The following is a 14,103-nucleotide window of genomic DNA, read 5'->3' on the forward strand; positions in this document are numbered from 1 at the left end:
GGCCTCCAAAAGACATTCCAATGACAGGTTACTGAACTCTCCTTGGCTTTCACTGTAGCAGTCCTGGGCTGCAAGTATTGAAAACTGTGTGCACAGCTGTAGTTTAGATATGGCACTTGGAGTGCAGAAATGGTGAGGTAACACCACAGCAGGTAATTCAAAGGCCACCCCACCAGCGAGATGGCATGTGTCCTGTGGCTGCATAATTAATGAGGCAGAAAGCAGACAATACGTCATGAAAATCCGCCATTGTGACTGGCAGGTAAAATGCCATTTTTCATACCTGCCACCGCACTTGGTGCACACCTGGGACGATTCTGCCCACTTAAGTCTGTCTATGCTCCATTGTAACTCGCTCCTCCCATCCAAATAATTTACCCAACCTCCTAAATTAGTGTAATCTATAAACCTAGATAATACAAATCTTTTTCCTTTCATTCAATTCATTAATATTTATGGTAAAAATCTGAGTCACTAGAACAGATCCTTTGTGACATCCCAGCAATCAAAGCACATTGCATATATCCCCAATCTCTGCCTCCTGCCACCCAACTAATGTCAGAAGGCTACTTCCAATTCTGCTTTTTCATTTTTGCTATAATCTCTTTTGCTGAACTTTGTCAATTGGCTTCTGAAAGCCCATGTAGACAACATCCATAGATAATTCCCTAAACACCATGCTAGTGATCTCTGCAAAAACTGAAATTACATTAGTTACGCATGGCCTACTCTTCCCAAAACCACACGGATCCTCTTTGATCAGTTCATACCTGTCCAGGTGCTCAGTCATGTTTTTTTAAAAAAAATGTTAGATTTAAGTAACTGCAGTAACTGTGAAATTGTTGGGTCTATAAATGGGCTCTCCCTCCCTTCCTTCTTAAAAAAAATGGGAGTGACATTTGAAATTTTTTGAACCAAAGGCTTAACTCATGCATCTAGGGAGCTTTGGAAAATTAAGACACAAACACATGCAATATCCTCAGCTATATCTTCTAAGACTCCGGAGAAGAAAGCATTTGATCTTTGAATTTTGTCTATCCCAAGTCCCATTATTTTTCCCTATTAACTTACATTAAAACCACATTTTAAAATGTTAGTGTCCTTCAAACTTTAGAGATAGAAAATGCTCATTTAGGTTGTTTACCCGGTTACAATGTAGTTTATTATAGGTTAATCATGATGAATGAGAGCCAATGACCCCTGGCTGATAACTTTCCCATATTAAATAAAGCCCATGTAGTATAATTTCCCTTCCACGGTAATAAGTTAAACTATTATAAAGATACTCTGGTACCATAGCCTCAGATACAAATTATATTATTTAGGACTATCTATTTAATAAATGTGCACTTCTTCCTTCCCCGTGTTTTCAGAACTTGCTTTTTGTAGATAGTTTTCAAAGGCTCTTGTGGAGGTAATCACAATATTATTTTATTGGCAGCACTTTAATTAAAAATTAAAATCTTTAATATAGTTCAATAGGGATTAAATACCACAGCTAATAGTAGCCCTTCGGCAAATTAGAGATGTCAAAGAACAGCAACTTAATTAATAGGAGATTTTTGATTTATTAAACAGCAATGTTAAATAATAAGGCATTAAATAGTTTAAAATCACAATTACTTAATATTTGAACTAATTGTTCCATAACTTTTCAGCTTTTTAAAAATAGGATACAGGTGAATAAAGATGGTTTAAGCAGATTTAAGTGGTGACTTAAAAGTGCCTTATTTGTTATGAGTCTTAATGCAGCACTTCACACATCTGAACAGCTGGCAAGTTGCACATAAAGTCTATATACTTCACAATCCTAAAGTGACAGATGTTCTATTATTCAAAATGGTATCAAGAAAGAATTTAGCCTCCAATCCTCAATGCCAAGCACTATTTGGAAAATCATTTCTCTACAGTGTCAGTATCTCATAACATTGCATATGGGCAGTCAGACCAATTGTAGCTTTCGGAAGTGGGATTAAACACAGGAACAGGAATAGGCCTATCAGCCCATCCAACCTGTTCCACCATTCAATTAGATCATAGCTAATGTGTACCTCAACCCCACCTTTGCTCCATTTCAATATTCCCTTTAATTGCTCTTTTCTGTGTGTGACCTGCTTGTTGCATTGTGCAGTCCCTTTAAGATTGCCGTGAGATCATGAATGCACACATCTTGGAGGGAACATTGGTTATGCGCAGCCTGTTTGTTCCATGCCTGGTATATTCCGGATTGGTGCATGGCCACACATCTTAGTGGGAACATTGCTCATCATCTCTCATTACCCTTACCTAAAATAGTTCTATCAATCACAGTCTTGAAAGCTTCAATTGAAGCAACATCCCTGTGTGTGTAAAGAAGTTCTTGCTGAGTACACTGCTAAATGGCCTAGCTCTAATTTTATTACTGTTTCTTGCTCTGGATTCCTTCACGAGGGGAATTAGATTTTCTTTATCACCCTAACAAATCATTTTATGTTAAATACATCAATTAGCTCACTTCTGTTTTCCATATTCAACAGGAAAACAAGCCACATTTATTCAACTTGTCCTCACAATTTAGATCCCGGTATCATTCTGGTGCATCTGTGCTGCACCCCTTACATGGCTAATACACCCTTCCTGAGATGCAGTGTCAAGAACTGAATGCAGGACTCAAGGTGGTGTCAACTGAAGCAGAACATCCTCTCCTCTGTACTTCAGCCCGATTGAGATCATTAACCTTTTTGATACCTGGCTGCTCACTTTTAGTGAGGTATACGTGGACACCCAAATCTCTGCTCAACATTTCCTAGTTTCTCACCATTTAAAACAGGCTGAGGGAGAAATTTGTTCGTGTAACTGGTGGATTCACTGGGCAGGCAGCATCACAGGCCTCTAACTGAATGGCATTCTTCAATGATATCAACAAAGAACACCACACAGGCTGCACATGTAGCGACCCTTGCCGCTACCTGCATAGAGGGAATCAGCACAAGTCTGCCTGGTACCACTCACACAAGATACTCCCCCATTCGGATTTATCTTTCTTGAACTCAAAGTAGGCAATTTCATAGGCCTCTACGTTGAACTCCATTTACCACAATTTTACCCATTCATTCAATTAGTAAATGTCTTTTTGTAACTTCCTTTTCCCAGCTGTATTACTTTTTGTGCCTCTTACCTTTGTTAACTGCAAACTTGGACCCAAGTCATTGATAAAAAGTGAAAAGCTGAGGCCTCCGTACAGAACCCTGCCTGGGAACAACACCCTTTGACAAATCCCACCAATTAGACTAGGCCCCTTTTGTCCTTACTTTCTGCCTCCAACCTTCCAATCAATTTTTAACCCATGTAACAAGATTGCTTTGAAATTTGTGCACTCTCATTTTGTTAATAATCTCTTCAGGTACAAGTCGGGCCAGAGCCCACCTGTGTAATTCAATCCCCATTTTAACATGTGAGGCACTTGTCATCAGGTATGCATAACTTTTCAGGAAGACAAATTAGTCAGCAGCATGAATGCTTAAATTTTGATGCCAGAGTCTAAACAAGGCTAGCACAAAGTAAAAGAGAAAGAAGCCACCTTGCCCTAAGTTTATATTTTTTGTTGAATTTTTGTGCCAATCCAGTGCTGGCATCAAGGAGTCCCAGACTGGATCACACACAAGTAAGTATACTTCTGTCCCAATAACGTACTTTAATTCAACCTCACCCACTGCACTAAGGTACACGTCTGCACATCACTAATCCTTGTGGTCTCTCCAAGTGATAGCCAATTTAATGTAAATTGTGCCAAAACATGACATGTGGCCCACATCCATAAGGAACTACACAACTCATTTTGATAATGAGTTAATAAAACCCACACAGCTATTAGAAACAGTAGGTTTCAGTCTAATCACTCAGAACTAAATACAAAGCCAAGTCCCAGAGGCACCATCCTAATCCACTCCACCTCAAAATTTCCCAGACACTGCCTTTGAAATAATTATTATTTTGATGTTTTTCTCTTTTTCCAACACTGCCCATCCTGGATTTTGGTCAAGACAACACACGGACAACTGCAGATATTGATCAAGGTCACCTTGCAGATTGTCAGGAGGAGAGTGTTACTGACTGCAACTAAAAAGGTGGAACATTTGCCACCATTTCCCTCATTCCATTCCCTCAGCATTTCAATCCACCCAATGCGGCTGGCCGGAGGGAAGGGGACCGAAGGTATTTTAAAACAAAACACTTTATAAACAACAATTATATGCCTCAATAATAAAAAAATCCTCATGTAGGGTTTGAAAGTCCTATTGTTTATATGTCTAAAAACATGCAAATATTCAATAGGACACAAAGATTAGATGCACTTATCAGAGGAAGAGAGTGAGGGAAAAGAAAAGCTGCAGTTGCTTAGACGAATACAAATATATTTAAGCTGAATTACATTGCAAAATACATCTTTCCAACATTGTTATTGAATAACTATATAAAAAATTGCAAAGTCATGAGTCCTAGGATAAAGTACCAAACATATATAGATATAAGAATAAATTTAAGTGATATATTTTATGCTAACTACCAATATTTTCCCAGGCATATACTAAATCAAGTGCAATCCCAGACATGCAACGGTTACTGAAGAGTTTAAATGCATTTGCTGTACAGGTAGATAGCCATTTGGAATTTGTACCCTGCTTTCATTCAAATAATATTGCACATATTATGTGCTTTGCACCAACAAGGATTTCAGCTCGATTAGTTCAAGCTTCACAATATGCCAAAGCATGGGCGGTCCAAAATATTAAAAATGAACGTATACCATACCTGAACCTCTTGGTTTGTGAATATCTGCTCATTAACTTCACATGCAACTAACACTAATAGTTCCCACTCCATCTTCTGTGCTGGCATTCTTCAACGTGCTTAATCTATTTTTGTAGTTTTTCACTCTCGCTTTCTCTCTCTCTCCCCGTCTGTAGCATAGGAAAATCCAGCACTTAGGACCTCTACCAGAACACAGTTTGGCTGATGCTTCTGAGCATTGCTAATAAATGTTATAAAACGCAATATAAAAAAATAAAAAAAAAGAACAGGCTTTTTAAAATCAGCTGCAAGTGATGATCCTGCTTACAGCCAGCTCAGAACTGCACTCCATTTGCCTTCAGGAGATAAATGCAGGCACTGAAAACTGAACACAGGGATTTAGTCCTGCCAGTGACATCACTGCAGCACTGACCTGGCATGCTAATTAGCTTGGTTTTCCTTTTTACAATTTATACATGCTGTCAAATTGTTCAGCAAAAAGAATATAAAAGCAACCAAGAAAATTAAAATTGTAATAAATGAAGATGTCACAGAAATTAGAAAGGTAAATATTCCCCATTTATAATTTTGCAGTCATTTCCATAAAGTGTCCAATAAATACAATTCAAATTTAGTGGAAGCAGAATTGAGTCAGTGTAGTGTCTCTAGAACATCGTAAAGAGATTTGGAATTTCTGCTGCCATTATTTGGGTTTTTGCACTGGATAATTTTCTCAGGTTCAGTGTGACAAATCGTCCTCTTAAGCTCTACTTCCTACAAACCAGAGCCTGCCTCTATTTGTATAATATATGGTATTTGTAGTGAGCTCAGGGGTTGAACAGAAAATCCTTGTCACTATATTTCAGCTTATGGCTACATCACATGCAAGGCAACAGAATAAACACTCCATCAGACTATGGCTTAGGCTATGATCTACCAGACAGATTTATTGAACTTTAAAACAGATAAATGAATGGTAGCAAGAGTAGACAATAGATTTACAACAATTATGGGCTTAACTATTTCTCCTTGGGATATAGGAATCAACAAAGTCATATCTGCATTAACACTCAATTCAAAACTGGACCTGAAGCAAAATCCAGGATTCATCTGACACTGCAGTTTGGTGCTGATCTATTGGCATTGTCCCCATATCTGATGGCTTCAGAATGACTGCTGAAATGGAACAAGTCAGCCAGAGATTTTTTTAGTGTTTTGAAGATAGGCTATAACAAAATAAATTTAAAATGTAACTTAGATGCCAATGAAAAATGTATTGCAAACAATCCACAAGATACTAGTGTTTGAATTGGATGGCTTAAACCCCTTTCTAGAAAGGAATTATCCTGCCTTGCCTGATTGCTGTCGCAACTATTATTACATTATAGCAAAACCCATTTTGAAAATAATCAACCAGCAAAACACTTCACAGGTTATGTATCAGAACTGATTTGATTTTGGGGCTGGTTCATATCAATAACCTGGACTATTTACTTGAAGCGCACCTAATTATAGCCATGCGTGGAAGTCACCAACAAGAAAGAAGTCAACAGCATAATCCATTTCAAAGAGATGCTTCACTCTGTCACACACAAGTTGATCAAAGAGGTTTTCAAATTACAAATATAAAAATGACAGACAGGCAAGTAACAGTTGATTCATGAAATTTATCCCATTCCAAAATGGCTCAATTTAACACCATGAACCACATCCCATTGCACCCACCATGTAATTCCTTAGAGAGAAAATAAACCATACAAAAAAAACCCCAAGCCAATAGAGAGATGATGATCTGGGATCTACCTCTCTGATGACAGAAGGTGATCAAAAACATTCCAGGAAAGCACAGGTATGTCACACTATATTCCACCCATCAGCCACAGTTGGGAAGCTGTTCTTCCCTCTTTTGAATGCTTGCTGTGAATTCACACACTCTACACAAACCAGCAACTTCTTGCAAAACAAAAAATAAAAAATACCTGGAAAAACTCAGCAGGTCTGGCAGCATCGGCAGAGAAGAGTACAGTTATCGTTTCGAGTCCTCATGACCCTTCAACAGAACTAAGTAAAAATAGGAGAGGAGTGAAATATAAGCTGCTTTTGGGGGGCGGGGGCAGGGCTGGTTGTTGGGACAAGCAAGCAGTGATAGGAGGAGATAACCAAAAGATGTCACAGACAAAAGAACAAAGAGGTGTTGAAGGTGGTGATATTATCTAAAAGAATGTGCTAATTAAGAATGGATAGCAGGACAAGCAAGATACAGATAGCTCTAGTGGGGGTGGGGTGAAATAAGACTAAAAGGGCATAAAAGGTATTAGATAAATGATCGATGGAATACATTAAAAATAATGGAAATAGGTGGGAAAAGAAAAATCTATATAAATTATTGGAAAAAACAAAAAGGAGGGGGAAGAAACGGAAAGGAGGTGGGGATGGAGGAGGGAGTTTAAGATCTAAAATTGTTGAACTCAATATTCAGTCCGGAAGGCTGTAAAGTGCCTAGTCGGAAGATTGCAAAGATTGACAACTCTCTGCAAAAAGATAAACCTCCTTAGATTTAACCTAGTTCTACGCATGCATAACTTATGTGCAAAGCTCTCATCCCTCCATCCTAATCAACTGAAATAGCTCATTCATTGTGGTTTCTGTTGTGCCTCATGCATAAGCAATGGCAGTAATCTTACCCAACCCACTTTGCAGGAAACAGGTAGACATAGGTTAGTAATAAAAATAAAAAACTGCGGATGTTGGAAATCCAAAACAAAAACAGAATTACCTGGAAAAACTCAGCAGGTCTGGCAGCATCGGCAGGAAATATAGGTTAGTGCCCAGTTTTAACTCTCCACTGAAGTCAATAGAGAGAGGCAGAAAGGCAGATGGCTGACTGGAAGCCTATCAGCTTCCCACCAGTTAGATTAGGTTAACATGACCCAATATCTCAGTGGTGACAAAGCCAATGGTATTATTTTACAAGTGTAATCAAAACCCGAAGTACATCAGAGCCACAGCAGCTTTTCTCAACTCAAGTCTGGAACTCAGCATCCCTCGTGATTCCTAAAGCTATATTGAATTGTTAGGCCAACAGGGGTCTCTTTCACTGGTTGGAGAACCAGTGAGGAAAACCTGTCAGTTCTATGGGCAAGACAGGGTACTTAAGAGTACTTCAGTTAACTGGCCACCATCGGGCCTTCCCAGAGATTCAGGACCTCGGCAGAAGTCCCACACACCAAGGGCTGCCAGCCAGAGGTTGGCACTTGTTCACTGTCAGTTCCATTGTGAGTGGTGGCAGCTGCCAGCAGTGCAGCCACCAGAGACTCAGGATCGCTGAAGGACCGTGATGTTGAGTGAGGATGAATGGAGATTAAGGAACGAAAGTCTTGGGGGAAGAGAGGGGCAGATGGATCAGAGGCAAGGGTGGGGGGCTGGCTTTCAGTAGCTCCACTTCACTTCCCAAAGACAGGTCCCTCGATCAGCGACAGAATGTCTGATAATGGTGGAATCCCCTGGAAGGCTGCTGACAAGCTCAACAGTGGCACAGGAAAGCCCATGTGACTCCATTTAATCCCCAAATCACCAATAAATTGCAGTGGGCTCAAGGATAACGGATGTCAATTGGCGCTTTATGAGCCTGACTGACATCCTGCCACTGGCCAGGAATCCCTCGTCAGCCCATTCTGGCCCTCTGACTTAATCGGGAGAGGTTCTCCCATCACTGGGAGAGGAACATGGGGCCTCTCTGGCAATTAAGTGGGCTCAGCCACCATGGTTCCTGTCGCAATGAGCTGCATTAAATCCAGCCCCGTATGTCAGAAATTTGATGGGGATTCTGCAAGGAACATATCTTTTTATTTCCGTTAGACTGTGGATTAAAATTACAATGGCTGCAATTTGAAAGACATGTCCACTAGAACAGGTCCATTGGAACAGGATGAGATATATATACATAATGTTGCAGTCCTGGAACAGCACGTGCCAGGAAAGACAGGATGGTGCCGGAAAGGAGTTCTGGACCAGGGGAGCTGCCTGGCAACTACTTTTTAAATTGGCTCCTGACCAGGTGTTGTGAGGGCAGTGCAGCAGAATTGTTCCTAGCCTGAAAGGAAAAAGACCCAAAACTTCTTGCTCCTGTGTGTGGAAGATTGCAGTAATTCCACGATAATAGCTAGCTGGCTTTTTCTCCTCATATCTCTATAACCTGCTCTCTCTCTGAAAACCCCTGTCAAGAGGCAAAGGGGAAATCACTGTTACAGACATTGAAAGGCAAGTGCTCAACCAGTGAACTAGGTACTGAAAGTGCTGGAAGACCACCTTATGACATCAATAAGAACTGAAAGGAATTTGGAAGACATTGATCAAAATCTACCCATCGAATCCTGTACTCCGGAATTGCGCTGTTGAACTGTTTTATCCCACCCTTAAAATCCATGTTTTGTGTATCTTGTATGTGTGTGTATAAGGATTTAAGGGGTAGAGTTTAGGTTATAGAGTTAGAAATTAGTAGTCCATATTTCTTTCCTTTGCCACTGGTTAAGGATAGTTTGTTCAATAAACAGTTACTTACTTATTAAGTTTACAAACCTGGTGCTCGTATTCTGTTAACCTAAATTGAACAGTTAGGTAGAATTGGGGCAATCTGGTGGTTTGGTCAAACCTTTCACATTTGTCGTAGCTCAGGGAACAGTGGGGCTTGATATTACAGTGCACTATCCCCAGTGAGTTGTGACAACGCAAAACAGGCAACATTGGATTGGCCATCTGACTTTCCTTTCACACACTCAGTATAGACTGATATTTCAGTACAATACAATATGCTCAAGTCTCTGGAGTGGGCTTCAATCCATGACATTCTGTCTCAAAGATGAGAGCACTGCTGCCAAGCTGATGCCTATGCAATAACTTTTTAAATGCTTGTTATAAATCTATTATACATAACATCAAATGCATTTCCTTTACTAATACACTCAAAAGAACTTTTGTTAAATTTGTCAAATGCGTCTTATCTTTCACTGATACATGCTGGCTAACCTTCTCACATCTTTCTTGGGGTGTATTAATTTTATCCTATATTATGGTCTTCAGGATCTTAACCACTGCTGGTGTTTAGTTGACTGCTTTATAATTAATTGGTTTACCCACTCTTCCTCTCTGAGCAGAAGTTATGTGAAACTGTGTTTGTGATAAAGGCACTGCATAAATGATCAGCAAGAACTTTATCTTGCAGATCCAAGCCCAATTCTCTAAGGAGCAAAGACAGTGAATGGGATACAAGTAAAACAAAAATTTCATTGTTTAATTTTTGTTTTTCCAGATTTAAGTAACTTCACAATAAAATGCATGAACTAATTTACCAATGAAGAAAACTGCATTTTCTAAATTCCTGAATGATAAGTTGAGCCAATAAATCAAAATACATTTTCAAAAAGTACTTTAAAATAGCTTACCCAGTCAAACTTTTGACCTGTTAACAATCTTAACATCCTTAGTTAGTCTTAGTATTATTCCAGACAGCACCTTTATCCAGTAGGCCACTGTAAAATGCTGATTTCCAGGTCATCAATCTCTCCCTTTATCCAGTCTTCCTCTTCTTGGCTGAATCCTGATTAATCTCTCTGTTCGAAGCCTGACTCATTTTTCTCCTCTACACACATTGGTCTCTCCTCATCTTGGTTGCCTTTTGACCTTATAAGTGTTCTGTCCTGCATTTTTTTTCTCAGTTGGAACTGATGTGCACCTGTGACCCTGGTTCTAGGAATTGTGCATTCTCTTCCTTTGCCAAATAAGTAGCTGCTCGTCAAAAGGGAGGAAAAATAATTGTAATTAAAAAATAAACCAAATTGTAGGGAGAAGAATGGTTAATTTCATTGTGAACAAGACCTACATCATAGGTCATGTAAATATATAAAGAAAATACTTTGTTTGAAATGGTACCATTAGCTTTATCATGTGCAGCTTATTGCATGAACCAGATAAAGTTAACACTTGCTCACATAAGTAAGACGGGAGCTCAAAAACATTGTCCAAATTATTTTATATAGAAGTACAGCCCAGAAACAGGCCATTTGGTCCAACAGGCCTATTGCCATTATTTCCGCTCCACACGAGCTTCCTCCCATCCTACTTTGTCTAACCCTAACAGCATCTTTTACAAGGTGTTTTTTGGTCTGGAGTGGATTATTAATTTGACCTTCAATAATCATATATTATTGACAATTGCATTGATCAAGGAGAAAACTTGTACTCTTTTACACAAGAAAGAAAAGGACTATGTTTTAACATTTTCTGGGTAATCTTTTAAAATATGTTCATTGTAATGAGCATAGAGTACTTCCTGCAGAGATTATCAAGAAATTTCTCCATCAAAAAAAAGTTCATTATTCACTATTCTCGATAATACCCTTTGTCTAAGGAACAGGGTGAGGTTGGAGTACTGGGTAGTCTTTTATTTATTATTCAAGTGGCTCACAAATTACTGAAAGAAATGTTGTCATACAAACATTTATTGCACTTGTATCAAATTCTTCTTTCTATTTTAAATAAAGCTGTTCACCCACTTAAAATGAATATTCAGTTAGAGAAAGCTAAGTATGGATGAAGTAATATTAACCAAGAGGGCACTCGAAAGTTCCAGTTTATAAATATCCAGAGGCTGTTTACTTTTCCGATTTGGTAAATAATTGCAGCTCTTCCTTACTACAACGACTCAGTTCTCATCTTTATAAAATAAGTACCTAATATTTTGCTAGGCTCAACATCATATGCCTAATGTTCAAATAATAATGTTCAATTGAACCATCCATTTGAGCTAAAAGCAATACTTTATTTGCTGAAAAGCTTTGGAAGAGTGAAGAAAAGTGTATTTTACAGACTCGATGTGAAAACCTGAAGAAGTTCTTTTTGATTAATCACAATCTAGTAAAAAAAATTAAAGGGAGTGTATAATTGTCATAACATCCAATCAGAATTGTTACACAAGTAGTGACATTCGTTTTGCATTGTTCTTATATTTTAGTCTTTGTAGCTGGTGGTTCGAGGAAGCATACGAGCAGACGTTTTACCAGTATGTTGGGTAGACTGGACTGAAAAGTAGGCTTGAAATTTGTTCCACTAGAACTCTACTAGATACTAGAACTTTTCCAGATATTAAAGATATCAAGAGATATGGGTATTGTGCGGAAAAATGGCAGAGAGATGGATGATCAACCTTGATCTAGTTGAATGGGCTCAATGGACTGAATGGCCTCCGATTTCAACATGGGTATATAGGAACATATTCTATATACCCGTGTTGGTACTAGTCCCATTTTCTACAGTCATTTCCAGCTACTGGGGAGAAATGCCTGTCCATTTTTTAGGGTCATGCAGATAATATTGGGGCATTATAAATCACATTTTCTATCTTTACTACATGGTAAATTAGTTACCAATTTGCCTGTCCAAAATAAGTGTCTTGGGTTGCTAGGTAATGTGAAAAATGTGCATGCAAATTCAGCAGCTACATATGTATCTTCTCCAAACCTTAGGAATAATCTTATCTTGACCAAGCAAGACGGAGGAACCAGAGATTGCAGATCTCATGGGTACTACCACACATGTAGAAAAGTGCAGAATGGAGGTCCTGCAAAGACAATATCGGGACCTGGAGGAAATAAGCCAAACTGAAGAGAAGAATTTATGATTATTCTCAATTGTGACTTAATACGTGGAATGTGCATGGTTGGGAAAAATATTTTTGGCCCACTGAGACTATTTATAGAGGGGGAGAAAAGGCAGAGTATTTTTACCTAACTTGAGAAGACACAAAATGAGCAATAGCAAAATCGGCAGCCATTTAGCAGCCCAATAGATTTTTCTTTTCTACTCGGTGTAATATGGACTGTCAATTCACTATTGCACCTTTTGTACTGCTACTGAAGGCAAATTTTATTCCCGTGGTCGCCCCAGAAACTGAACTCTCAGGGCGGGAAGGGTTACTTGGCAGAGGCCGTTAGGACTTCCACTGAGAGGAATCTGGGCCCATGCTAGTTCTTCAGTCAGGTGCAGGGTTTGCAGATTAGAGGACAGAGATTTAAACTAAGAGTTTTGTTTTGAATTAAATTGTATTGGAAACAGATGATGAAAAAGAATATAAACCATGTCTGACTTGTAAAAAGAACTGAACGAATTACTATTATAAAAATGCATGCAGGAAAATTAATTCCAGAAAAACAATAAGGAATTTGATGGGACATTTTGAAGGACAGACAAACCCATGGTTCTCTTCTGCCCAAATCAGTTGTGTGGCCATTAATTTCCCACTTAAGGGCCTCAAGAGGGACGGGGTAGGCAGGCAGTTTACGGGCATTCCCACCAGTGACTTCATCAGGGCAATGGCGGCACAGCGGTGGGGTCCCACCTGATTGAATGTCCCTTGCTACCAAACTCACCATGGGGGTCACTAGCTATTGTGCTATTGGCAGTAGCATTCTGAGCTAATTAACATAAGTGCAGCCAAGCCTTTGGACATTTACATTGTAAATAACTTATGATCACCCCACCACCCAACTAACGCCACCCCATCCCAACTCCACAGCCAATGCCTCCCCCATTAATATACTCTTCAATGTACACCACTGCTCTTTGATCCTAATTTTTGTTTGTTCATTGCATTGTTTTTTTTTTAAATTTGTTCATGGGATGGTACATCAAAAGAAAATTTAAATCTCATTATGCTGCTGGCTTTTATTACATAATGTAATTTTGTGGATCAAGACTTCTGAAGCAAGACTGTTTAAAGTCAACAGCTGGATCATATCAGCAACAGAAAGTGCTCAGCCAAGGGTGGTAAATGCAGAGCTAAAGATTAGGATTGGAAAGATTAAAAGTCCTTACTGAACTTGTTCTAAAACAAACAAACAAAATATATGGAATTTAAGTCAGGAAATTACTTTTAGAATTAAGCCAAAATCTGCACTAGCTGTCAGAAAGTGATTGAGCAGTAACTTTAGGACTGCTGTAGGCCACAGAATTCCTACCTGTTTGTTATATGCATATTTCTGTTTGGGGAAGCTGATTCACATTATTGCTGACATAATAGATGGCTTTTGGAAAGTGCAGCGTATTCTAGTGCTAAAGATTTCAAAGCCACGTGACTATTTTGCGGAGGTTGTAGTCTGTTTTTGGAAGATGAGCTGCTGCATATTTTAGATGAAATCTATTTTTTTTAAAAAAAGTACCATGGCAATTGGATTCAGTACTCCACTAACACAGCTTTTGACAGAGAACCAGTAAAAGAGCATAATATAGCAGCTCATGATGTCAGACCGACACACAAATGCACATCAGGTCAGACCGGCA

At 39.0% G+C, this 14,103-nt stretch overlaps 1 protein-coding gene across 4 annotated transcripts in view; it reads right to left on the reverse strand.

Annotated features, from left to right (window-relative positions):
* The window catches only part of LOC121291587 (calcipressin-3-like), a 187,131-nt gene that overhangs the window by 124,135 nt on the left and 48,893 nt on the right, over positions 1-14,103 (reverse strand). Inside the window, exon 1 of one of the 4 annotated variants that reach the window (XM_041213007.1) lies at positions 10,212-10,494. The exons of 2 other annotated variants lie outside the window; for them this stretch is intronic. In XM_041213007.1, coding sequence (XP_041068941.1) covers positions 10,212-10,247 — 36 coding nt within the window. In that variant the 5' untranslated portion in view covers positions 10,248-10,494. Of the gene's footprint in view, positions 1-4,791; positions 5,110-10,211; positions 10,495-14,103 lie in introns of those variants that run through there. One more of the 4 variants, XM_041213006.1, reaches the window with a different exon arrangement.

This window comes from Carcharodon carcharias, chromosome 19 (assembly GCF_017639515.1).
Source record: "Carcharodon carcharias isolate sCarCar2 chromosome 19, sCarCar2.pri, whole genome shotgun sequence".
Lineage (NCBI taxonomy): Eukaryota > Metazoa > Chordata > Chondrichthyes > Lamniformes > Lamnidae > Carcharodon > Carcharodon carcharias.